At 30.1% G+C, this 26,947-nt stretch overlaps 3 protein-coding genes across 3 annotated transcripts; 2 read left to right on the forward strand and 1 right to left on the reverse strand.

The window, feature by feature from the left end:
* Nucleotides 1–6,807: 6,807 nt before the first annotated feature.
* LOC133821949 (uncharacterized) lies at nucleotides 6,808–8,867 on the forward strand. The gene is made up of 4 exons (XM_062254134.1): nucleotides 6,808–6,965; nucleotides 7,464–7,636; nucleotides 7,756–7,819; nucleotides 8,020–8,867. The coding sequence occupies exons 2-4, from the start codon at nucleotides 7,470–7,472 to the stop codon at nucleotides 8,314–8,316; spliced, it is 528 nt and encodes a 175-aa protein (XP_062110118.1). The 5' UTR covers nucleotides 6,808–6,965; nucleotides 7,464–7,469; the 3' UTR covers nucleotides 8,317–8,867.
* A 5,376-nt stretch (nucleotides 8,868–14,243) lies between these two features.
* On the forward strand, nucleotides 14,244–15,214 carry LOC133821952 (uncharacterized). Its single transcript, XM_062254136.1, has one exon. The coding sequence runs from the start codon at nucleotides 14,539–14,541 to the stop codon at nucleotides 14,950–14,952; it is 414 nt and encodes a 137-aa protein (XP_062110120.1). The 5' UTR covers nucleotides 14,244–14,538; the 3' UTR covers nucleotides 14,953–15,214.
* Nucleotides 15,215–19,072: 3,858 nt separating this feature from the next.
* On the reverse strand, nucleotides 19,073–21,163 carry LOC133821950 (ribulose bisphosphate carboxylase small subunit, chloroplastic 1-like). The gene is made up of 3 exons (XM_062254135.1): nucleotides 20,859–21,163; nucleotides 20,570–20,704; nucleotides 19,073–19,509 (listed from the first exon to the last, which is right to left on the reverse strand). Exons 1-3 carry the CDS (start codon nucleotides 21,042–21,044, stop codon nucleotides 19,282–19,284), a joined length of 549 nt encoding a protein of 182 aa, XP_062110119.1. The 5' UTR covers nucleotides 21,045–21,163; the 3' UTR covers nucleotides 19,073–19,281.
* Nucleotides 21,164–26,947: the final 5,784 nt, after the last annotated feature.

The following is a 26,947-nucleotide window of genomic DNA, read 5'->3' on the forward strand; positions in this document are numbered from 1 at the left end:
GATCGATAATTTTTACACAACACATAGACCAAAATAATATTTACTTTAAGAATAAAGTATAAACAACATAAATATTTTATACATTAAAAAAATTTAATGTAATTAATGGACTCCAATAACTTATTTAAAAATAATCAATCAAATAAATTATTGTAATTAATATCATTTGCAAAAAACTTAATATTTAAGAATTAATGAAAAGATTGAAGAATTATGAAAATAAAATGGGTTTTTTTTATCTTCATATTATTTTTAGTAGGGGAATTAGCGGCAAAATTACTCAATGTTTTGAAAAATTTGTGAATTAGTACCCAATTTTTTTAATGGGAAATGTACCCAATGTCCACTTTCGTTGGTATCCGTCGGTACCCAGCCCATTAAGTCCTTTAAAAGCTGACTCTGTACCCACATGTCAGCTCCTTATTGGTCTATTTAATAATATTTTTTAAAAAATTAAAATAAATAAAAAATTAATACATTTAAAAAAAATTATTCTTATTTCTTCTTCCCTATCGTCTCCCTCTCTTCTCCATTTGCCATAACTATGGCCGGATCGGAACCAAATTCCAAAGAGGTGCCAAAACTTTGATCGGTTGGTTGCAGGTTTTAGGGAGTGTGTGAGGTGGTCTGCTCGTGGGGGAAGGGGTTTCAGCGACATTTGATCCTCTTGGTCCAGCGCGTGTACGGCAACGATGAGCGAAGGGGCAGCATCAGAGTCCGGGAGAAAGGCTACGTGAGAGAGATGGAGAGAGAAGCTGATTATAAAAATAATATTAATTTTATTTACTGATTAATTAATATTTCTCTATTTGAAATTTAATATTTTAGAAAAAATTAAATTATAAAACTGAATTTTTTATAGATTTTTTTACTATTTTAACTTTAATTTTAAAAAAATATTATTAAATGAACTAATAAGGAGTCGACATATGAGTACACAATAAATTTTTATCGGACTTAATAAATTAGGTACCGACATATACTAGAAGAGTGCATTTAAAATTTTTCCCATAAAAAAAATTGGTACTAATTCACAAAACTTTTAAAATATTAAGTAGTTTTGACACGCTAATTCTTCTTTTTAGTACAGAAGTTTGATGTAATGCGTTGAAGATAAGTAGTAATTTGACATTAAAATTATTTATATTGGAAAAGATAATGAGTTGAAGACGTCTTAGTGTATTTTACCAATCAAACAAGTCATAAAAATTGAAAAGAGTCCAAAATTAGACTAAACAAAACAAGTATAAGAAAAAAAGGGAGTGGGGTGGGGTGGGGCGGCTGATGTAAATTTGCTCCTACAAATATTAGTTAGACTTCTCTTGTTTAGTTTTTTCTCATGATATCATGTTCTAAACTTACGTCATACCAAATTGAAAAGAAATAATAAATAAAAAAGGCACATATATATGAAAATTATAAAAGGACAATCAAGTGATGGAAGATAGAGAAGGAAAGCATCAAAGAATTATTAGAATCTTAGGAGATCGGAAGTGGGTCCTAAATTCATTGGTAGTTGACAATTACAACACCATATCATTCATTCAATTCATTTCATTTCATTCATTTTATTAATTAAGAATATGTATATATAGAGATACACACACTATTTCCTTTTCCTTTTCCATCATCATATGGACCAGACTCCGCCACACCGCCATATGTTTATAATTCTATGCTATGCTACGGTATCCCATCCCCCATTGACCATTCTCCACCCAACCCTAGTTATGCATGCCTACATATATCGGAAAATTTTATAATAAGGCCTGCCTTTTCTCCTTATCGGTAACAACGTTTCTATTTTTATGGCGTGAATAAATTATATTTAAATTTTTTTTATATGATGATGTGATCTGTAGTTATAGTAGTAATTCCACTAATTTTTTGAAAATTCTGAATAATTTACGGTGCTGAAAAAGACTTCAAACCAATTTGTTTCACGCATGTATAAAACAGGCTTAATAACAATTTGTTTTTGTATTTTCTGTGTATGGATAGATTACAATTCAATTTTATTTATATGACGGTGTATAATGTATTTATTTAGAATTCCTGACAAATTTTTTGAGAAATTCTAAATAATTTACAGTGCTGAAAATAAGAAATAGGTTGTTTTGAAGCTTGTTTTATACGTCGTTGAAACAAGTTATTTTGAAGCTTGTTTTCAGTATAGTAAATTATTTGGAAGTTTTTAAAAACTGGTGGAATGTCCTAAATAACTATAATGTACACCGTCATATAAAAAAAAATATTATAATTTTTCCATGTGCCAAAAACAGAGACGCCCCTAACGATGGGGGCAAAGTGCATGTCCCTCACCGTAGTCATCCCATATATATATGTGCTTTATCCATATTAAATATATATTTTAAAAAAAAGTGAAATTACCTATTAATCATATTAATACTCAATTTACAAGAGTATTGGTGGTGTTTGATAACACTTAAAAAATAATTTTTATTTAATTAATTAAAAATTTGACAATTAAATATAAAACAGTGACAAAAATCATGAGGCTCCATCTAAAAACCAATTGGTGATTAGTGGAGTTACACATGTTCTTATTAATAGTTCAATATTCTTACACATATTCCATGTGCGATTTTTACACATGTTCTTATTAATAGTTCAATATTCTTACACATATTCCATGTGCGATTTTTCGCTCTCCAATCTTGAATCACCTGATCACAAGTGGCCCATTTTGTCAGCTCGCTTATTTTTTTGGATCTCAAGTGTCTTTTCGCACTATGCGGATCTCGTGTGGCTTGGCTCACTCTTTTGGATCGGTGTGGATCGAATGCCCGCTAGGGAATTGGCTCTTGATACCATGACAAGAATCATGAGGCTCCATCTAAAAACCAATTGGTGATTAGTGGAGTTACACATGTTCTTATTAATAGTTCAATATTCTTACACATATTCCATGTGGGACACCATAGTCTAATAAACAGTGTTTGGTAACTCTATTTTTATTTATTATTTTTAAAAATTTTAATTAAAATTCATTAAATTTTGAAAATAGAATTTTTTCATTTTCAAAATTTCTTTAAACTGTTTTCGACTTTTTCGTTTTTTTTCTTCTCTTTTTCAAATCAACACCTTATTTTATAGTTAAACAAAAAAATAAAAATAAAAGTTATCAAACACATTTATTATTTTTTGTTTTTAAAAACAAAAAGCAAAATAGTTACCAAACATATTTTTAATTTTTAAAAATAAAGAAACAAAAATAAAAATAATATTTTCATTTTTGTGTTTAAAAAATTTTAAAACAACAATTTTACCAAACACAACCTATATAACATGATAGTTTTTTTTCTTTTTCCTTTTTCAAGATGATTCAAGAAAATATATATATTTTAAAGAGAAATGTTTATGCTATTTTGGTTCCTTCTATTATTTTAATATAAGTCTGGATCTTTGATTTTAAATAATTACAACCAGAATCGTAATAAAACTAAAAAATCATCTAAAATATTTTTGTTACTGGTCTTTGTGGTGGACTAAGTTCGGAGAAAGATAAAAACTGATAAGAAAAAGTGCAAACTATTAAACTAAGGCTATCACTTTTTACCAATGTACAAATCAAAAGGTTTTGTTTGTTGTTGTTGTTTGAATCGGAAGATCTAACCCGGTACTAAGAAGACATAATGATCGAAGATTGTATAAACGCATTAGGAAATTATAGATAATTATATTGTTAAGAGAATTGTTAAGGGACACCATTGGTAGTGCCCACCACCACAAGAGATAGCATATCGATATTGGTCAAATCCAATATCAGATCCCACATATTTGAATTTAATAAATATTATGTGATATCGCTAATAAACTATAGTGTGTCATCTCATGTGATATTAATCATCTTAAATTGTCAAATAACAACAACCTGCTATTAATAACCTCACACCTACGTAGCGTTGGTGATAGTTTTAAATAAGAAAGGAGAAAGATGGTAGATGGTAAGTTTAAACCCTCACCAACTACATAAGATAATAGAAATTAGTAGTTTTAGTTTGCTAGCTAGGCCTTTGCCGTCTAAATTAAAGTAAGTAGATGATTTGTCCAATCTATAATTTTAATTTGTGGACCACGCCATTAACAAGGCAGTCCTACCTATAAGTTAGATCGATTTGCCCAAAAAATAATTTTGCACATAAATTCTGTGAGTCCCTCACAGACCACCCCATAATTCCCAACCATTTAACGTATAACCAACTTATACTCTTACTCCTTTGTAAAGGTAAAACAAAAACAAACAAAAGGTAATAATACCTTCTTTTATAGTAATAAGACAATATTAATTAGAGTGTCGTTATTTGGTATTTAAAGAGCCAACATCACAAGAGGTGTATTCTTTTAATTGGTTAGCGATACTTAATAATAATAATAATTAAATTAAATTGTGTGAGACTCGATATTGGATATCACTAATAGTGATATACCACATCCTTACAGTGTTGGGGACCTAGGGATGTAAATGGGGCGGGTCGGCCCTGCCCCGCTAAAGATTGGCCCCAACCCAACCCGCCTCGGATGTGATGGGCAGGTCAGACCCAACCCGGTAAGGTTTTTTTTAATAAAAGAGAGACTATTTTTTTTTAAAAATGTTACAATATAAAAATAAATGACAACAAAATCTGCCATACTAGATAGAAATGAGCTGTCTAATTTTTTTTTTTTTATAAATGGTCTTGCATACTAAAATAAAATAAAATTTAATGTACTTCAAAGTAAAACATCAATTTTCTCATCTATCTAAAATATACTTTGTCTTGTTTATATATATATATATTTGTATTGTGAATCACCCTAAATAGTGGTAGTAATTAGTTTTTTTTTAATTATTAAAAAAAAATAACAACAACCGAGTTGGGTCGTGATCCAACCTGCTTCAATTGCTAGCGGGTCGGGTCAGATCTCGAACCGCTCCGTTTTTGCCATTCTTATATCTGGATCAGGGGTCTCCCCATCGGGTCCGACCCGCCCCGATCCACCGAGCTTTTTTACCATACCTATGAGCAACACTGGAGCCCTTTAACAATTCTCTATAAAATATACTCTCTTAATCATGAAAAAAGAATATTATTTACTTGTTTGCTCTAACGGTTTACACTTTTTTCTGTTTAAAACAAAACAAATTATTTGAATGAAAATCTTGGATCTGATAAATATTTTACAAAATAAGTTTATGGATGGTGTTGGTGTCCTAACAAAAATGGCTAGGACACCAAAGCCATGCTCAATTGTTTTACAGTAACTTTCAACTAAGGTAATAGTTAAACTAAGATTGCATTATTATACGAGGTATGACGGTTCAGAACAAACTTCAATTATATTTAATAGAAGTGGATTTTTTTTTTTTTTGGGTAGATTTTTAACAAGTCAGACAATATGATAAATTATTACACTGTATATCTGTTATACAAATATAATTCAGACAGTCAAACATAGTATAAATAATATATTTTTTTATATATAAATAAAATCATATTATATTTTGAATTGCTAAAAAAATTGTCATATTATATGTATTATTATTATTACATCATTAGTAACACCAAAATATCCCCTAAAAGATGCATAGTACTAGTAGTGTTATAGTTACTTGTTTTTATTTTAAAAAGAAAATATACAGAGAGATTTTTTTAAAACAATAATATACATGAGATGAAATATTTAAAAAATATGATGATAGGTACAAACTGATTTTCTTTTACTTAAATATAATTTTAAAATAATCAATACGATTTTGAAACTAATACTTACAAAAACAATATAAATCTAGAATCTAATGGTTAAAAAATTCTAAATTTATGATAAATTAACGACGTATAAACAGGTAATTGAGTCTCTGATGATGATTATCGCTTGTGGTGTTTCTATAGCTAGGTAGATTTTTTATTTTTTATAAAATATATATATTTTCATGAATAATATAAAATAAATTTTTAACTCAAATAATTAGAAGTAAGTGTATAAAAGGAGTCAGTGTTCAGTTCACATAAATAAATAAATAAAATTTAAATGTACAATATATGCCGAAATTGTTGTTTCGACTTGTTTGCGTTATTTAATTTTCATTAAACAAGATAGACATCCAAATACAATCGACTAATCTCAATCCTAATTCGCACCGAAAACAAAATTAATATTATATTAATATAATATAATTTTATGGCAGTCACTGACCACGTTCACAAAATCCACACCGTTAACAATCCCATAGCTGAACGCCACGCGTCACTATCAGGCAACTAGTTTCCGTGTGATCAATCACCAGCCGTTGACACTGAGACTCGTAGTTCGAGGCCCGGTCCCACCTCTTAAGATATTTACGATATTTCACACACAAAAATAAATAAATAATAATAAAAAATTTTAATTATTTATTTTCTTCTCAAAATTACACTAATAAAAAATTTTATATTCCCAACGGGTCGGGCGCCAAACCCAAAGTAATTTTTCACTTATCGCGCGGGAGGCACCGCCTGCGTGCATCTATTAAAATAATAATAAAAAAAATCAAATTAATAGTAAAATAATATCGCCCACTAATTTTTAATATTTCATTTAATTAAAAAAAATAAAATAAAATAAAATAATAAAGAAAAGAAAAGAGGCTTCTGTCTATGTGCCTTGACTCGCTCTTTCTCTCTCTCTCATGTCGCTCTCACTATTTATTTTTTTAATTTAATAATTGTTGAAAGAAAATTAATATTATAATAATAATTGAGATTCTCTTTCTCTCTCCTCCTTTTTTGCCCGTTCATCTATAAATTAGTAGCAACCCTTATTGACAACCTTTCTTTCCTGTCTCAAGCCAAACACTGCGCTTAAAATTCTTTTCTTTTCTTATTTTTTCCTTTTTTTTTTTTCATTTCAAATTTTATTTCACACATACACGAGTTTGTTTTGAAGAGTTGAGTTTGAGCTGATAGCTGTACAGTTGAGCTGAGGTAATAAATCTTCCCTCTCTTTTTTTTTTTTTTTCTGTGTTTAAAATTATCTTGGTTGTGATTTTAATGAATCGTTTACATAGTGAATTTAATTTCGTATTTTTTTAGATTTGAAACTTTGTAATTGTTCGTAAATTAGTAAAGTCTTCTAGATCTAAGGACCAGCGGATTTTTTTTTTTTGTTTGGCGAAAATAGAAAGATGCAAGAACTGGTTCTGACGGATCTATCAGAGATTGAGAAAATAGTAAATTTGAAAATTAATATTTGGTGTAAGCTGGCAATTGGTTGGTTGGTTGTTTATTTTATTTTATTTTTGGTTTTGTTTTGTTATGAAATTGTATTTGTTTGACCAGATCTTGTTTCAAGTGGGAGAGACACGTTTTTCGATATTTCTAGAGAAAATAAATCGTTAAGAATTTTTTTTAATTAATCAACGCTTCTGGTTCTGACGTACTAATTGTGGTTATTTGATTAATTTTTTTTTGTATGGATTTTAGAAAAAGATGAAGCAGTGTGTGATTCAACAGAAGGGGTTCTCACTTTGTGAAGAGATCAGAGGCTCTTCTATGGACCGTAAAGACCCTGTTGTTTGCCCTAAACCTCGCCGTCCTAGCTTCCTAAACGCCGCCGTGCCTGACCTCCCTATCAGATCTTTCCGATGGCATCTTAAGTAAGTTGATTTTTTTATTATATACGCGTCCATTATATACTGTAAAAAAGAACAGAAGATTATTTATGTTTTCTTTAAAAAATTATAATTAATAATGATTAAATTCATTTCAATTTCAGCTACCAATCAGAGCTTTGTGATTCTAAAGCTGGGACTGATCTTTTTGATGCCATCCTCACAAAGGTTTGTTCTTTTTGCAATTATTTTTAATTATTAAATTTATGTTGTATGATCTGCCTGAAGTTTTTTAGATTTACTTTTAAGGAATTGAAAAACTCATAGATGGTTGGTTCCGTCCTTGTCTAAAACTTGTTTTTGTTATGTTAGAAATCTTTATAATGATCATGGGGTTTGGTTGTTGATGATTTGTTTTTATAATACAGGGTTATGGCATGGAGCAATCTAGCTATACAGCCCAAGTAGCCTCGTCGCCCCCATTTTTCAGCGGGTCGCCGCCGAGCAGAGTAGCTAACCCATTAATTCAGGATGCTCGATTCGGAGATGAGAAGCTCGCCCCACTGGCAGCGCCACAGCCAATTCCTCCACCGTCCGGCCTGTCTTCCCCGAGGAAAGGCGGCTGCGTACGGGGCAATTTTGGGAACAAACCAACGGTGAGAGTCGAGGGGTTCGATTGTCTGGACAGGGATAGACGCAATTGCAGCATCCCTGCCCTTGCATAGAGCTCGATCGTCGAGCTTGATATCCATCTCCAAACGAGTACTAAAAGGTGTATAGGAAACAAAACTAAACAAAAAAAGATTTTAAAGTTCGGTTATAAACAAAATCACAATCTTTGATAGAGAGCGAGAGAGGGGAATTTTGAAAACCACCACTGAGGGAGAAAACTGAAGAGGGGAGATCCTTTTGTCTTGTGTAAATATGTTTTAAAGGGTTCTCTGTAGAGGTAAAAATTGTGTCAAATGTCATGTATGTAAATGAGTTTCTTCTTTGATTAACTAAATAATGAGAAAAGAGTCTAGGGTTTGTAAGGTGTGGGTTTGGGGTTGAGAGAAAAGAGTCTTTGTTGGCGACACCCATCTCTATATTGTAAAGTCTAGTAGTCTCTGATGGGATTTTTTCACTGTATCTCTTTTGTTTACATGGGTGCTTTAAAAGTGTTCCAATGAGCAGCTTGTGAAGGGAATCTGTAAAAATTAAAGTTGCCGTTGAGTCCAATCTAAGCAGTCATTTACAAACACTTTTGTATATATACCATTTCTACTTCTTATCATCTCTTTTTGTGATGTTCACTTTTTTTTACATCTGTTGAATCTGAATTGGAACAAGCAATGAACAATCTTTATTGATATTGGTACATAAGTTTACTTTGTCATCAAGTAAAAACTAAAAAATTGCCCTCTTTCATCTCTGCCTTTACTTTGAATTGATCATATGATCGTATCTGTCGTCTCAAATTAGGATTAAAAGAAAGAGAGGGAAAGAAAAAAAGTTATTCCAAGTTGCAACAATTGAGCCAGTGGAATCTTATAATCTATATTTTGCCCAAGCTTTTTTTAAAGCAGAGACCAAAAAGGGTCATTTGATCAGCTTTTCTTATAGAGCACCTTTATTCGCTTAGGTGGGTAAGCGCATCTATAGCTCATTGCCCAGCAATGCATATCTGATTTGCTCATCTAGCTTGCAAATTTTATGGACTTGGTTTTTCAACAAGTCCAATCGGAATGGAATAATATATTTTTCTCCTCATTGTGGGAATGGTACCATTCTTTTTTGGTTTTGTTTTATTTGTTGGAAGTTATTAATAATGGCCATTACTAATTTGTGATTATCTCGTAAAATTCATGTCTAAATTTGTATGGATTAATTCAAAGTAATATCAATACAAGTTTGTTTTTGTATTCATGTTTAGCCTTTACTTTTAGTTTAAGGAACTGGCTTTGGAAACTAGAAGAAAAGAGATTGTGATGACTGGCTACCAACTTTTGTTTATTTATTATTTTAATTGTTTTTAGGGTTGCCGACTTCAGTTTAATTATATATTTTTACCTATAGTTGTCAACATTGGAAAGCAAAGAACATTTTTCTCTTATCTTCCAACTATTTTCTTGAGAAGAAATCATATTTGTCATCTTATTAGAACAAGTTCTAGAGTTTCTTACCAATTTCCTTCCACTATAAACTTGGCAAGAAAGTAAAATATGACCCTTTGGTACTGTTTTTACTAAGGTGTTATTACTTATTTTCAATCCGTAGAATTTCAGAAATTGGAATTTACAAAATTGACAAAATCCATAAATTTTGTTAGAGCTTCTAGTATGTTAGAGCACTGAAACTTCTCTAATTTATTATTTAAAATACATTATTAAAATCTCACTTTTATTTTTATTTTACCTCAAACTTTTATAATACACCATGCATCAATTTTTCTGTATTCATTTAAATATTGTATATTTTATTTATGAAAACAAAACAATAAAATAAAAATCTATAATGAAGAGAAATGAAAGAAATTATTAAAATACTAATTTGAAGAAGATAAAGTTGTAGCTAAATTTAGTCATGCACTATTAATTATGTAAAATAAAAAATAATAACACCTCATTTGATGGAGGTGTATTTTAGACTTTTTTTTACTCTTTTTTTTAGATATTTTAGATAATCTCCTATAAGTGCTCTTACTCCAATGTTTTAGGTAATTTAGCTAAAATTAGCTATTTTAGGGAGTCACTTTTACCAACATCATTCCTATCATTCTCTATTTTAGCTAACTTTGATTAATTTAATAATTTTTTACAATTTTAAATTTCTAATATTTGATTACTTTAATAATTAAGTATACAACTTCATTAATTAAATTTGTGTAGAAGAATATATTTTTTTTAGAATTTATAATTTCACGAAAAACTATAAATAATTTAAAAATAGTGAACAAACTATGCTAAAAAATAATATACTATATATAGTTAAAAAAATAGTTGTTTAAGATGTAAAATTACAAAATTATTAAAGATGTTAGTTTTTATTTTATTTATTAAAATAATATAAAATAAGTTTAGGAGATCCCTAAATATTTAGAGAACTAGCTAAACATAGGGAGCTCTCTATTTAGTTGCTAAAATAAAAAGCCATTTTGAGATTGAGAGCTCCCTACATTTTATTTAAAAATTGAGATTTAGGGAGCCCCTTATGGTTTTCTCATTTAGAACCCTAACTTTATATGGATGTATTTATTTTGCTGCAAAAGATTTATTCAGATGTTCTTATTTCAATTTACAACCCTAAGAGTATCTCCAATAGCATGATATAAGTGTTGTATAATTATTTTTTTAGCCCATCTTATAAAATAAAATTTCGGTGGTAGTAGTTACTAATTTGATAAATGCTAAAAATTGAGTTAAATATAGCCAATAATAAATATCAAAAAATTTTAATAATTTTTTTACCACTCATTAATACGATTTATTAATTGAATTTTTTTTTAATTTTTAATTTATCTTTTAATAATAAAAAGTTAATTATTTTATGTATTTTTAATAAATATTAATAGTTATATTAATTTTTTTTAACTAGTTGCATTAGACAACAAATTAAAGAAGTAGGCTAAATATAAAATTGACATGTATTTTGAGCTAAATTTAACCCAAAATATACACCATTAAGTAGAGACGGTCTAAAGGTGACAAGACAACATACCAATTTAGGTATTTTTAAACTTAATTATGATTTCAAAATTTTAATAATTTTATTTTTGAAGTACTAAACCTGTATATTTAATCTTTTATTATTAAATATAGCCTGTGACTAGAGAATTTATGTTAAAGTAAAGCTTAGCTATACATCCACTGTCTGAAAAGTCTAAGCCGTTTTGACCAGCCAATCACTTCACAGCTACTAATTCAAATTCCCAAATGGCCAAATCCCACGTTACCTTTTCACGCGTTGCATTTAATTAATTAATTAATTAAACCCAAAAAAATATCAAACATTTTTAATTATTTCTTCACATTCTAAATGCAGACTCCCCAAAAAAAAAAAAAAAAATCTAAATGCAGACGACTTTTGCCAAAGGAACGGCAGCGTATAATGTTTCTCCTAATTCCTAAACAGAACAAAAGAAAAGGAAAGTGATATAAATACAAAGTTTTTTTTTAAAATATTTTATTTCCTAATTTGTTTAAGTTAATTTCACGTCAAATCATAGAATAACAAAGCAATTAAACAGATATTCTAATTGTGTTAACCATAATACTCTGTACTTATCTATTTAACCACAAACAAAAGCATTAAATTCTTATTGGTTTGGGCAATATATATATATATATACATGTGCCCATGAGATAAAGCTTGTCATTATTATTTCATAACTAATAGGTTGGAACTGTCAAATTTAAACAGACAGAAACTGATGAGTTGTTTAATTAGTACAGACACATCTCTTAGGTCCAACTACATACATTATCTTCCACCACTTGATGAAACTCTGAACTGAAACCCCAATTGGGCTATATTTTAGATAAGTATCAAAACCCATTAAAAGAAAATCCCTTATTTAATTTTTTTTTTTTTTGGGTAAATTACATCTAACACGGAAATTTAAAAAAATATTCGTTTTATACGCCAATTTAAAAAAACTATAAATTTACTGTGCTCCTCCCAACTAATGTCTACACACAACTTTTTTTTTCTCCTTATCGTATCTTATTGATATGTAATTTTGAACCATTATATATTTTTTTTTGTCAAATCAACTTTTCTTTCAAATATTATATGTCAAATCACTTTTATATATTTTGTCAAATCAATACAATTTTGATCTTATATTTTACTATTTTAATTATATTAATTCCTATAATACAAATATTACAATTTTCATATTATATATTTAAAAAAAAAGTCTCAATACTTTAATTTTTTTGTCTTTTTTGTTCATAGATACTTTTGGTATGATAATAATAATAATAATTACATATAAATTTATTTTACTTATAAATATTTAAAATAAATATAATTATTAATATTAAATAAATATTTTTGCTTACATAAAATATTATATATTTAATCAATATAATCTATTTCTTTATTAGCTGTTACAGTTTTTTTTTTTTTAAATATACGTTACTTGTTTAATGCAATTTAACATTTTTGTATATACTAATTATAAAATTATTTTAGTTACAAACTTAGTTTTAGATATTTTTGTTACAAATATGTTAACTAAATTTCACAACTTACTTTTTAAAAATATTAGTCACAAATATAATATTTTTTAGTTATAAAATTAGTTATGTAAGCCATTGTTACAAAAAAAAAAAAATTAGCAATGAATTATTCTATAAATGTTGTCTACAAAAATGTAAAACTTGTTTACAAATCTGTAAAACTTAGTTATATATTTGTAAATGTTGTTTACAAAAATATTTTTATATAACTGATTTACGCATCTGTAATACATGTTTACGAATTTGTAACGGCTATTAACAAAAAATGTTGTATTTCACTGCTACTCCGTATTTACACTTGTCATTCTGTGTTTTTCATAATAATTTCATATTTTTGTAATCTATCGTATTTTTCATATTTTTTTAAATGTCAATGTATTTTTGTGAATTTTCCTAAAATTAATCTCTTTAAATAATATTAAAAGATGAGTAATTATTGAAATAATAACAATATGTTACAAATTAGTAACATTGTGTTATGAATAATATTGGGAGAATAAATAACTATTAAAATTATAAAACTAGTAAATTTTTATTATAATTATGTTAAGTAAATATATAAATTATTTATGCAACTATTAGTTGAAAAATATAATTTTATTTGTGAATTAGTTTTGTAAACTTTTGTTACAAAAATATATATTTTTTTGTTATGAATTAATCTGTAATTGTTGTTTACAAATTTTTAAAAATTTATTTACTTATTGTAATAGTTTTGTTACTACTTGTTACAATCTTGTAACATATTTGTACTTTATAATGAGTTTTAGTTATTGTATGTAACAATTTTATTATTAATTGTAATAGTTTTGTTACTCCTTGTTATAATATTAATATTAGTTGTTCTAACATCTAACATTTTTGTAAATTTTTTAGTTACAAAAATTGAATATTTTACTTATAAAATTAATTTTTGTAAATCATTGTTACAAACATGTTAACAAAAATAATAAATTTTAATATTATTAAATAAATAGTTTTCAAATTATTAGATTCGTCTTTATAATACTAATAATTAATAATTATATTATTAGTTTTTAAAAACATTAATAATTTATTACGAGAAAAAATTACATGTGTTATTAAATGGACTTAGGTGTCATATTTATCTATAGATTATTTATTAGTTGTCATCATTATATTTGTAATTAATTTTTTTTATTAACTTGCGGTATAGATGCAAATTTTCTTAATTTTTTCTCCACATGGGAATGCATTATTGGACCTTAAAATTCATTGAACAGAGGTTCGTACAATGATGGGATAAATTGTCCAAGTGGAAGGGAGCCAAAACAGACCAAAGCAATTTACGGCCTTTAGTCTCTTGTTATCCCTAACTGCCGACTAAACAACTAGCTATGTAGATCATATAGGGATATAGATAGATAGATAGCCCCTCGAAAACAGAAAATTAATAAATCTTGGCCAGTTTGGCTCTTGGTAACTGGAGGGCGTGCTTAGGGAACATGACAAAAGCTGATGCACGTGAAAAGATCTTAAAGATTCATTATTATTACTATTATTAAAGTTGCACAGTTGTACTTATCAGAAAACCAAGTTGGTCTGGGTTGGTTTGGTTCAATTCAATTTCAAACAAACCTTTTTTTTTTTCCTTTCTCTATTTGCCGTTTCGTTCACGAAAGTGTATCTGGGCAAAGCTTTAAATTTAATCCCATCATCAGCTCATTTTACTTTTACTCTTTACGAAAAACAAATAAAGATATGAAGAGGCAGAGAAATGCGGTGGCGGTGGCGGTGGCTGTGGCTGTGTCTGGGGACCCCATTAAAGACTCTGCAGCTGGGAATAAGAGAAGGAAGATAAGAGCTTCTGCTACGGTTGAGAAAGCTGCGAAAGAAGATGTAGCAGTGACGAAGGAGGAGGAGGCGGAGGTAGTGGTGGCCGAGGCTCCGGCGGTGGCTGTGGTGGTGGAGGAGAGTAGTGGGGTGTTGGGTTGGGAGGAGAATTGGTGGCCGTGGTTGAGTGGGGTGGTGGACGAGCAGATGTCTTGGGGAGCCGTTTGGTTGCCGTTTTGGGACGTGGATGAGTTCATGGGAGACGAAGCCTCGCCCTCTAGTCATTCCTTGTTTAGTGATGTGTTTTGGGATGATGACATTTGGGGCTTAAGGGGTTTTTAAGAGATAATAATACTAACCATATATACATATATATATATATATATGTATTATGTAATGACATAGTTTAGACTACTTGTTCAATAATATGTATTATTGAGCTTTAATCTCAGTTTCGTGTTCATGTTTTTCTGTTGTATATTATGTATGTGTACATTAGTTTATCCGACTGAATCTTCTTCTTAAACTCAGAATCACATGAGGTTTGGCTTTCGTTCTTTGTTGTTATATATTTCAATATACTCTAATCAATTTTACCTTTTTATTCTTGTTTTTGTGGTGTTTTAATAACCTTAATATCTGCAACTGCAACTCGTGGTAGTTAATTATCGTCGAAAATTGGTTCAGAACAAAGTCAATTATTTCTAATTATGGCATTGATACTACACATGAGAAACTGCCAAAATTTAAAACGAGCGATGTGCTTTTTCTTTCTTTTTTTATGAATTGTCTAACTTCTTATCAGCACTTTAACGCTAGAATCGTATAAGTTGACATTGAGTAATGAATAGTGATAACTCACGTTGTTTAACATTAATGTTGAAATTAAGGATAATTGCTTTTGTAAAAATTGATGCCGACATGGCTGAAACCAAAAATAAATATAACAAAAAGAAAAAGAAAAGAAGATAATTGTGGCATGTAAAAAAGTTTGTCTTTTACCTTTTCTTTCAGTATTATACTTATTACATCTTTGTTACTTTTTGTTTTTTTGAATTCAAAAACAGATGAAAAATTTTCATTGTTGATAATGTTATATTTCTTCTGATTTTTGGTGATTTTTTTTTTTTTGGCATTTTCAAAGTGCATAAGATGCATTGTTTTTTTTTTTATTTGAAGAGCATAAGATAAATAGTTGGATTTGGTAGTTTTATTTATTGAGTTGACTAAGTTATATTTAAATCTTAGGGTCTACACTAAAATAAAAAAGATTGTAGGACAATCAAATTGGACATGTGCTTCCAAAGTTTTCCACCTAATACTTTAAAATTATATTGAATTTATTTTTCTTTTTTCTTTTCAATTGCAAAATATATATTTTTATGTTAGAATTTATATTTGATATATTTTTCAACAACTAAAAGACCCCATGTGTAAAGTAATGTTATATTTTAAAATGATAGACACATGTGAAGTTTTATGACATTATTTTCAAGTAAATTTATATATATATATTTTTTATTTTGGCATATCATCACTTAACGATAAAAGGCTACCTTCACACTACATTTGGACAAAATAGGCCCAAAACCCAACAACCTAATGGGTCCATCAACCATATCGTCCGTCGTGGGTCTGGATTCACCTGCCCAAATTCATTTTCGGCCGATTTGATGGTGTATCGAATCAAACTCATATTTAGCAAATAAACTTCACTACAACCTTAAAAGTAAAATTGCTGCTCACCCCATTTCTCTCTTTCACTCTACTCCTTGCTTGTCGCCCCACCTTGTGCCATATGAGGCCTATGAGTCCAGGCTCACTCACTCATTGTTGGTCAGCTATCGCCCACGCCCTCTCACATGCAGTGACTATGAGCATCCACCTCTTCCTAGCCTCCCCATCGGTCAAGGCTGACATGTATGAGGCCACGCAATCCTCCTAGGGTTGGCAATATGAGGTGGCAAGGCGGAGCGGGACTCCGCGATGCCTTGTCCCTAATGGGACGGGTCAATTTTGGCCCCGCCTTAAACGAGGCGAGACGAGTCAGATGCGACCTTCCTCATGACTCGCCTAGTATACTTATTTATATTTAAAAAAAGAAGAAAAATCAAAGTTCATAATGGAAACGATACTTTGATACTTTGATGTTTAAAAAGTGTTAGTAGTGTGTTTTATTATTTATTTAGTGACTTACTTTGTTGTTGTTATTTTAGGAAATAATCAAACTTCATTACGCAAAAAGATCACTATGTAACAGAGTAAACAGCTCAGAAGAAAAATCTGTCTCCTGTAGACTACGGTCAAAATAAGATCAAGAAGTTCTAGCTAGGAAATGAGTTACCTTATTGCAGACCGTTTAACAAAAAAACAACGATACATTATTTAAATTGAGCAAAAGAGATCTACAATTATCAATCAATAGCCCAAAAGGGGAGACCATTGTATACGGATTCCTGATTGCTTTTATCACAACCAAGCTATTTGTCTCAAGCACAACTTGCTGCCAATTGTGATCCTTTATCAAACTCAGCGCCTCCTCGACTCCTATTGCCTCTACCATCGCCGGAGCCAAACACCCTGCATTGCTCTTCATCTTGGCCTCAATAAGATGACCATCATGACCTCTAGCAACAATACCGACACCATACCTGCCTCCGTTTTCAAAAATAGCACCATCAACTAGGGGTGAGCATAAAATCCGAAAAACCGAAAAAACCGTATACACTGACCTTCTGAACACCGAAAAAACCGAAACCGATTAAACCGAACACTGAAAAAACCGCTAACGGCGCAAACCGCCACTGTTCGGTCGGTTTGAAAATTTTGTCCGGACCGACCGGCGGAATCGAAACCGACCGAACAATATAATATATAATAATTATTAATTATTAAAATTATTAAATAAAAATTAAAAAAAATATGAAATTATGTTTTATATATTTATGTTTTAGAAATGCACAAAAATGGATTCCAACAATCCAAAAATTTTAGTTTTTTAACTAAAACTTTTAAAAATTAAAAATTAAAAAAAAATAAAAAAGAAATTTGGTTTGGTCGGTTAGCAGTCTAAAACGGTCGGTTTTTTCTTTTGACTGGTTTAGTCGGTCGGTTTTTGGATTGCACCAATCCGGACCGAAAACCGAATTCTGGATTTTATGTTATGAAAAAACTGCACAAACCTACTGATGCTCACCCCTACCATCAACATATCTTAATTATCATATTACCAGTTGGTTTGGTCCACTCCTCACTTCCTTCATTGGGTGCTAACACACCAAGAGAAGGCATTAAAGATCACTAAGGGTTGAACAACCCCATACATCCCTAAATCCTCCACCTCAAGCAAGCCCCCTCCTAGTCTCTCCTAGAGTCTCTCGTGCAATGTGACTAAGTAGTACCCCTTCTTAGTGTTTTTTACTAATTTAAAAAATGTTTCCCCACTTTTTTGTATAATTTCTTTTTACATTTAGTTATTTAAATTGGGTATTTATCTTGGTTAGTGTATATTGTATATATTTTTGGTTTGTGTTTAAGTGCATATTCGTATGTTATGTATAGGATTTTTAGTTTGTTAAAATGATAGTTTTGAGAAAGGAAATATTAATGACGCCCATAGCAAGCTCAAATATTAAATGGTATTTTTCAAAAAGCATATAAGCTATAAGGGCCTAATTCATCCGAATCTAAACCAAACTGGCTCAAAATTCATGAAACCCAAATTCATAAAAACCAAAAGATAATAGGAAGAATTAAAGTACAATCTTTCCTAAGTCTGAATTTGCAAAATCCGAACCCGAGAATACAATTAAAACTCGTGAATTTCGTCGTGTGTACTCATAAGTCACACAAAATTAATTAAGATTTTTATTATTAAAAAGTATCCATTAATGATTTAAATAGGTCTAATTTCTGCCTATATCCCTTGAAGTTATTATCTATTACAAAAGAAGCTAAACTTATGATTATGAATTGTTTTTATATGGATGATAACCAAAAGAAAAAAAAAAATCATACAATTAGACATTTGATTTAATTTTACCTTTGAGATTTACAAAATTATTAAATTTCGATTAATTTTGACTAAACAATTAAGAGTATGTTCCTTTACTTTTTTTTTAAGAAAAATAAGTAATCTTCATTAATAAAAAATTAATATGACATAAATCATTATAAGCTCATTGAGCATCCAACCATTCGCCAAAAAAACTTTGTTTACTTCACACACATTCTATTACTTGTTGTTTTAGGTTTTGACCATATTTTGATTAAGAGAATTAGTTTATTATTTATTTTATTATAAGACAAAATTTTAACAAAGAAAGAATATGGTAGTATAATTTAGCTAAAATGCATAAAGTGTTTTGCTTATTTAAAAATATAAAAGTTATTTGACACCTAAATGTGTGTAATTTACGTGTGCAAATATCATTACTCTTATTAGTATTTATGGAATGAAAAATCACAAATTTGAATTCCATTATTCTCATTAAATAATTCATTCACATGGATAATACAAAAAAAGAAAACAACGAAGAGGAAGATGATGCACCATCATAAATAAGTGTCATCAATAAGACAAAATGAAAGGAAAGTGATAGAGACAGATATGAATAAGTCTGAATAAGAGAAAATGAAATGAAAGTGATAGAGATGAATAATGAATATATATTATTGGGAGGGCTTGTAAGCAATGAAACTGATGCACTGAACTTGGCGGACGTTGTCGAATCCAATGATACGAATGTAGGCGTCCGGGTATTCCTTCTTGGCTTCCTCGACCTCTCTCAGCACTTGTGTCGCGTCTGTGCAACCAAACATCGGCAGCTTCCACATTGTCCAGTAACGGCCGTCGTAGTACCCTGGGGAATTGTTGTGCTCACGGTACACGAAAGCATCCTATTTATATACATTAAAAAACTATAATGATTCATCATCTTTTATATATAATGTTTCTTATATCTAGTATATTTAAAATAATAGAATTGTTAAAGGTCCAGCACCAAAAGAAAGTGACATATTATTATTGGTGCAATCTAATATCGAGTTTCATATATTTAAATTTAATAAATATTATAAAGTACTGCTAACCAATCATGAGTTATCACCTCATATGGTGTTGGACACCTTAAAATACTAAATATCAACACTCTTAAAATTATTTAACTTTTCATTTAATATATTTATATCCTTTTTTTTTATATATAATGTTGTTTATTTATTTAAAATTTATAAGACAATAATATAAATTTAATAATTATATAAATAAAACTAAATAAATATGTATAGTTCATTATACGTAATATATATATATACACGTCAGACAACATTTTAAAATATAATTTTTTGTTTCCTATGGAATTAAATCAAATTAATTAGTAATATAGAGACCATTTTCAATCATTTTCATACTTTTGTTTGCTTTATACCAAATAGAGTGACAACATTTTTTGTTGTTATTATGTTGGAACTTTTATTACGAGGAGGGACGGAGGCAGAAAAAAAAATTAGGGTGGCAACATGTAAATTAAAATATTTGGGGGGATTGATTACTATTTTTTTAAATTCTATTAAAATATTTTTTTTACTAATTTAATATATATATATATATATAATATAAAGAATTAAAAAAAATTGTGGGCTTGAGCCCTCCACTTCTATAACTCCTTCTATATCTGATTATGAGAAATGTAATTCGAATACATTACATTACAAAGATGTTGGTTTCTACCGAAGAAAATTACTGTCGTTAGAGCCACTTGAGCTAAAAAAAACTGCGAATAAATGGCGCTTTTTTGAAAAGTCATTTTCTGAATTTTCAATGTTGTCGGTATAAGCATTGTCGATAGAAGTAATTTTTTTTTGTATTGTTAGTTTTTTTTTTAATAAAAATAAAGTAAGCTAGAATATACATAGGAAAAATAATATTAGAGATGAGATAGATATGAAATGTTTTAACCTTCAGTTCAAATTCAAGGCAAGGAACCCAGTTATTCTTGAGAAGGTATTCTACTTCCTTGAGCAATGACTCACTAGAGAGAGGTGGAAGGTAAGACAGAGTCTCAAACTTCTTGTTGTTTCTTGGTGGCCACACCTATAAATAACATGATGAAAATTATAAAATAAAAAAAATTAATTGACCTATATATATATAAATAAATTGATTGATTGATTAGTATTTAAAACAATAATTCAAATACATTTTATGAGTATGAGAATTAGTTTGTCATTTATAATAATTCAAAAACCTTCATGCATTGCACTCTTCCACCATTGCTGGCTATAGATGTTATGTCATTGTTTGACTTTTGAGTAACTGGAAATGAGGAGGTTGACTTGAGGCCAGAGAAAGGTGCCACCATGCTGGCTTTTGCCGGCGTGCCACGGCCGACGGAGGCAACCGCGGCGGCGGAAGAGACCATGGAGGAAGCCATTTGTTATACCGTTTGCTTAAATTGATCGAATAATTAAGCTTCTTTTGATAGGTGAATCAGAAATGTACTTCTTTCTACACTTATAGTTGAAGAGGGTTTGCTTTGCTTTGCTATATATGCTTTCTTCGACTTGTATTTATAGGGCACATGAACTCTCTCACTATTAGCTGCTAGTTCGTCCATCTTACAATCCGACGGCCTTGGTTTGGTGATGGAAATTGGTGGAAGTCTTTTGGCCGTTGGATCATGTTTAGAGCCATATTCAAACCTTAATGGCCACACACATATGTACCAAAAAAGTAACCAAGGGATGACCCCTTAGCCTTATCGTCTTATGGTTCATTGGTCATGACACGTGGCACGCTCTCCTGTTATCTTATCTCAGCCTAGAAATGTAGTGAAGTGAGGACTTGAATTATTTCCATGAAGGGTTTTGAGTGATCTATTTTCGCATGAATCTTTCTGATATGATAATATTGTGACTTGTGGAGTTAGAGCCTTTATCATCGATAATTTCCACCTCTCATTTTGCTATGTGAATTTAATAATATATTACTTTTCTTGAGACAATTAGGCATGCACTAGCAATCGATCTATATATATAATGCATGTAACTAATCCAAATAACTTTGTGAAATTAATAATAATCCAACTCCCTATGTAAACTTGATATTTCAGCTATAAAAAAAGAAGAAAAAAATGATCATTTTTCTAAAATTCACAACAAAAAAAACCAATTTTATTACTATTACTTTGTTTAATACTATTAGAGGCAAGAGTTTATTAATTTATAGTTTTATGTACTTTTGAGTCTGGTTTCCACTTTTCCATCAAGATTCAAAGCCATCAAATATTTTCAGCTAGCTAATGCTATATACCTTTCTTTCTAATCTTGTTCACTATGAATATATAAATATATATATGCCTTTATATATAAGTGCGATCGATTCTTATATATTATATATATGAGTTCTTATATTATAAGTACAGATTTTGTGGAGCCCTTTTTGATTACTCATCCAAGAACATTATCAACCACAAGTATAGATCGGGTGGAGCTTAATCTCTGTATAGCTATATATGTTTTTGTCTTTTACTTGATTGCTCTTATATATTTTGATTAGTTATTAGTAGCCACACGCGCCTCAACTTTATTAAAAAAGAGTAAAATAAATTTATATACGTATATGTGATCATTCGATTGATTCAAGCTACTAGATTTCAATGTAGTTCACCTCGTTTTGCTAATACAGTTTATCAAAGCAGTGAAAGACAAAATAGTAAATTACAGGGCTGTCCAGAAATTTTTACAACCTGCTCAATCAGAATTTTCGGCCTAAACCAACCTAAAAAAATCGCCAAAAAGCGCAACTCAAATAAACCGACAAAAATTTAAACCGCCCAATTGTTATATTTGGCGAGTTGAAAATAATTATCAACCTGCCCAATATAACCCGACCCGCCTAATTAAAAACTTACTATTTTTAATACATTTAAATATATTAATATATTATATAATTTTGTTTTATTTTTTCACTATAAATTTATAATATTGCTTTAAGCTTAAAAATATAAATTTCACTATTAGTATTAGTATTTAAAAAGAAAAAAACTACAAAAATATAATCTTAAAAAAAAAAATCACACTATTACTTCGGTTTGGACAGGTTGACCCGACCAACCCGCCCAAATTATTGGACGGGTTAAATTAATTTTTTTCTTATTTGAGCAAGTTACGGATTCACTTTTCCTAACTCAATTATAATATTGGACTGATAAAAATATCTTGTAACCCGACTAACCCACTCAATAATCAGCCCTAGTAAATTAGTAGCAAAGGGCAAGAAGTTTGTACCATTAGGTGGGGTATCATTTTAATTTGTATGGTGAGAGTCACATGGGTTGTTAGTGGATTCAAGTTCTAAGCTTTGACGTTTTATAAATTATTGATGCATGGTTTAGTAGATATCCAGCTACTCATTATTATATTTAGGATTTATGATCACATGATGAATATTATTTGCATAGGTTTTCATCGATTTGTGTGAATACTGAAACAAATAGTACTCAAAGAAATATAGTGAGATCACTCAAAGAAGTCAAAGAATTCGTATGCATAGCAATCAAATGAAAAAATAACATCACATATCACATACTATAGTGGTTTAGCTTAAGTTGAGCTTACCCTTCTATTGTCAAACTATCCTACTCTCATTATCATTTCGATTTCTTTTTAAGAGTTATAAATACAACAATTCTTGTTGTATAATTAGCATTCATGCTATTTATTAGTATAGGTAAAGTTATTTGGCGGTTAAAAATGATATAAATTGTAATAACCATGTTTTATTGCATGTGTTGATATTTGACAAATCATGATCACAGATGCATCTGGGTGTGTATTGGTTGCATCTGGAGATTTTCGTGGTTTCATTTGCCACGTGGGATTAATTTTTTAGTTTGTTCTTAACTAATTCTATTTAGTTTGTTATTAGGGATTTTTGTTAGATTCTTTACTTGCTTATAAATATTGGTCGGTTTTGGGTCTTGTGAGCTGAGCCAACCAATTCATTTTATTGCAGATAGTTTTATTAGTTTTCTCTTTAAATTTTTTGTTGCAGGTTTCTTTGCTAAGACTTTGAGTTTTTCAGATTCTACACAGTGAAGAACAAAGGGATCTGTTCTAGGAGTTTTGAAGAGATTTCAGAGACTTAGTGCTAAAAGGATTTCAGCCATTCTTCTAAGGGAGTTAGAAGTCTAGAAAGTTGAGTGAGACACTCAAGTTAGGGTAATTGTAAATCTTGCTATGAGTTTTAGATTGTTATTTAGTAAATTGGCATGTTGATTTTGTAATTTGTAAAGAACAAAGTTTACTATAGTGGAAGTATTTTGCCCTGGTCTTTGTGACCCAAGGAGTAGCTGATTTTTATTAGTGAACCTTGTAAAAATTCCCTTGTGTTCTTTCCTTTCTTAGTAATTGTTCATTATTCAATTTTTTTGAATCAATCTAATAGTTTACAGACTGTTTAACGTCCAAAATGTGACTACCATTAAGCGGTAGTTGTAGTAAAATCAGACGTTCGATCCACGAGGAGGTAACATAAAACCAAAAGATTAGTAGAAAACAACATAAAAAGTTAGTAACATGAAATAAATAAAAATAGAAATGAAAAGAGATTTGAGATTTTTGTGTTGTCTTTTTGATGAAATGATAAAATTAGATAAGTGAAATAAAAGTAAGGTGTAATCAAGAGTTTGAGAAATATAAATGTTTTAAGAATCATCCATATGCTTGTTTGGTTACTTAGTTACTTGATTTACAAAAATACACAAATAATAAATAGTTCACATCCCAACATTTACTTGGAAAATCTAATATTAAAGTCCATATTCTTTTCTAACAAAAGTTCATTTGAGTTATAAAGTTCTTTACTTTAGGAGCACAATGTTAATCTTATGAAAAATCTGAAAATGACAAAATACCCAAGGGTAATAATGCAATAGAAGATTGGACATAAAATTATGTATCAATATTACTTTTACTAATTAGAAGCACATAGAAAGAGCATGACTAATCCTATATACTATTAGTGCAAGTAAATAAAGGTAACAAAATAGAGATAAGGATGAAAGAACATAAATAACTCAAATACCTTATATTAAGAACATAGTAAATCAAAGTAACAAAATAATATCACTAGCATATTGAATCATCCATAACCTTCCTAGGAAGATTAGACCATTATGCTCATGATTCTCACAAAATTCTAAGAAGAAAATATGAGAAAAAAGTGAGTAGAAATTTTGCTATAGTTTCTTTACTCTAAAAATTACATATCAAATGTGAAAGAAGAGTCCATATTTATATATAGAAGGAGAAAATGATTAAAAAGATATTAAATTACAAATGGGGTCTACAAAATAAATTTAAAATATTAATAATAAAATATGATTTTAAAAAATCAAATCTTATTATTAATATTAACTTAGCTATTTTAGTGAATGGTCATTTTGCCCTTTTTCTAAAACACCACAAAATATGAGCTTAAGAGCTCAAAATAGAAAGGTGCAAGACCCAAAACCCACAGAAATTGGGTTGAAAGGTGGCTGAAAGTGTTGACCAAGTGCAGTCAATAGAGGCGCGTCACGTGTCCAGGTGGTGGCAAGCTTGGGCTTGGGCTTGGGCTTGTTTGTGCTCATTTTGGGTCTAATTCCCTAAAAAAATGTCACTTTTTCAACTCTTTTTTTCAGTTTTGATTCTTTCTTTCTTCTTTCTTTTTCTTTATGCCAAAATACAACTTTAATTCCTACAAAATAATAATAAATTAAATCATATTAATTCTATGAAAATATTAATTGAAACTTAATTTATTTTGACTATTAAAATCAATAAATGTGTATTTTCACCACTAATCACAACATAAAAAATAACTTTTCAAATTGGTATTAGAACCGGACGGTATAAAATTGTAGATTTGTAGGGTATTTTTGTAGTTACTCGCTTTAGATTGTCTATTGAATTTGTTCTTGATCTACATCTGTTTATGTTCTGGTTTCTTGCTTTCCACCTATTTGTTTTCTGGTTTCTTGCTTTCTTGTTTCAATCCTCTCTGAGATCCATCTCTGGGAGTATTTTCTTTGTTTGTGTTGATCATGGAATTGTTTAGGGAAGGTGGATCTACCACAAGACCTTCTATGCTGGAAGGAGCCAACTACCCCTACTGGAAGACAAAAATGAGAGCATTCCTCAGGGCAATAGATGAGTGTGTGTGGATGGTTATTGTCGATGGATGGAATCCTCCCACTGTCAAAGAAGGTGATGTTGAAAAAGCCAAAGCAATGAACGAGTGGACAACTACTAAAATTGAGAAGGCAAACTTCAACTTAAAGGCCTTGCATGCTCTCTTTAATGCAGTCTCCACAAATCAGGTCAAGGTCATTGCAAATTTTGAGATTGCCAAAGAAGTTGGAGAAAAACTCAAAGTCAAGAATGAGGATACCGATGTTGTTAAGAAGTCCAAACTTCACTCTCTTGATAAGGCCTTCAAAAATCTCGCAAAGGAGGAGGACAAATCAATAGCTAAATTCCATGCAAAATTGTGTGACATATCCAATGAGTCTTATGCCCTCGGCGAGACTTACTCTAATGCCAAGCTGGTTTGCAAAGTTCTTGGTGTTCTTCCAAGAAGGTTCAAGGCCAAAGTCACATCAATTGCGGAAGTGCATGAAATTGAAGATTTGGATCTTGATGAATTAATTGGATACTTGCAAAATTATGAGAAAATTTGAAAAGAGAGTGAGACCAAGAAGAAGCGAGAAAAAGAGAATGCAAAGTCCAGACATTGATGAGGTTACTCACTCTCTCACTGGCAGCCCTTCTTCGACCTGGCCCGCTTCTAATGCGGTTCTTGCTACTGAATTTACCCATCTCGACCACATTTTGCACATCGTTGCTATCTTCAATTGGCAGCTCACCGCTCACAAGTCCACGGTTGGGGCGAATCTGGCTCGCTTTCTCTTTGCAGTGGGTACCCACCAGGCTGTCAGTTTACCTAATTGCCTGTTTCAGGTTATATTGGATACTTCCTTATGGCCCGGGGTATCTAGGATTTTGCCCCTTCCTTGTCTAATTCAACGAGTAGCTCATTGTTTCTCTATTGTCCCATCTAAAAGCTTGAACACCTGCATCTCATTCAATGCCATAAACTTGGCCTCCAATAGGTCCAAAGCTAAGAAGGAAGGTCCATTAATTAAAGATCCTATGACTGCCTCTTCATTGGGTGTCAAACAATCCTCATGGAAGTATAGATTGTTTGAGTGGATTAATTTCTCTCAGCACTGAGTTTCGGTCCTTCAAATCTGAGTTTAGATTGGCTCAAGCTCAGAATCAAGCCTTTCAGACT

Source organism: Humulus lupulus, chromosome 3 (genome assembly GCF_963169125.1).
Source record: "Humulus lupulus chromosome 3, drHumLupu1.1, whole genome shotgun sequence".
NCBI classification, from domain to species: domain Eukaryota; kingdom Viridiplantae; phylum Streptophyta; class Magnoliopsida; order Rosales; family Cannabaceae; genus Humulus; species Humulus lupulus.

What these genes read in the sequence shown, in the direction of transcription:
- LOC133821952 (XM_062254136.1), top strand. Translation starts at nt 14,539, where the DNA reads ATGAAGAGGCAGAGAAATGCGGTGGCGGTGGCGGTGGCTGTGGCTGTG.
- LOC133821949 (XM_062254134.1), top strand. Translation starts at nt 7,470, where the DNA reads ATGAAGCAGTGTGTGATTCAACAGAAGGGGTTCTCACTTTGTGAAGAG. An exon ending in TCTTTCCGATGGCATCTTAA is followed by an intron (nt 7,637 to 7,755) that starts GTAAGTTGATTT and finishes TTTCAATTTCAG; the next exon opens with CTACCAATCAGAGCTTTGTG. An exon ending in TTGATGCCATCCTCACAAAG is followed by an intron (nt 7,820 to 8,019) that starts GTTTGTTCTTTT and finishes TTTATAATACAG; the next exon opens with GGTTATGGCATGGAGCAATC.
- LOC133821950 (XM_062254135.1), bottom strand. Translation starts at nt 21,044, where the DNA reads ATGGCTTCCTCCATGGTCTCTTCCGCCGCCGCGGTTGCCTCCGTCGGC. An exon ending in GAAGAGTGCAATGCATGAAG is followed by an intron (nt 20,705 to 20,858) that starts GTTTTTGAATTA and finishes TGTTATTTATAG; the next exon opens with GTGTGGCCACCAAGAAACAA. An exon ending in GCCTTGAATTTGAACTGAAG is followed by an intron (nt 19,510 to 20,569) that starts GTTAAAACATTT and finishes GTATATAAATAG; the next exon opens with GATGCTTTCGTGTACCGTGA.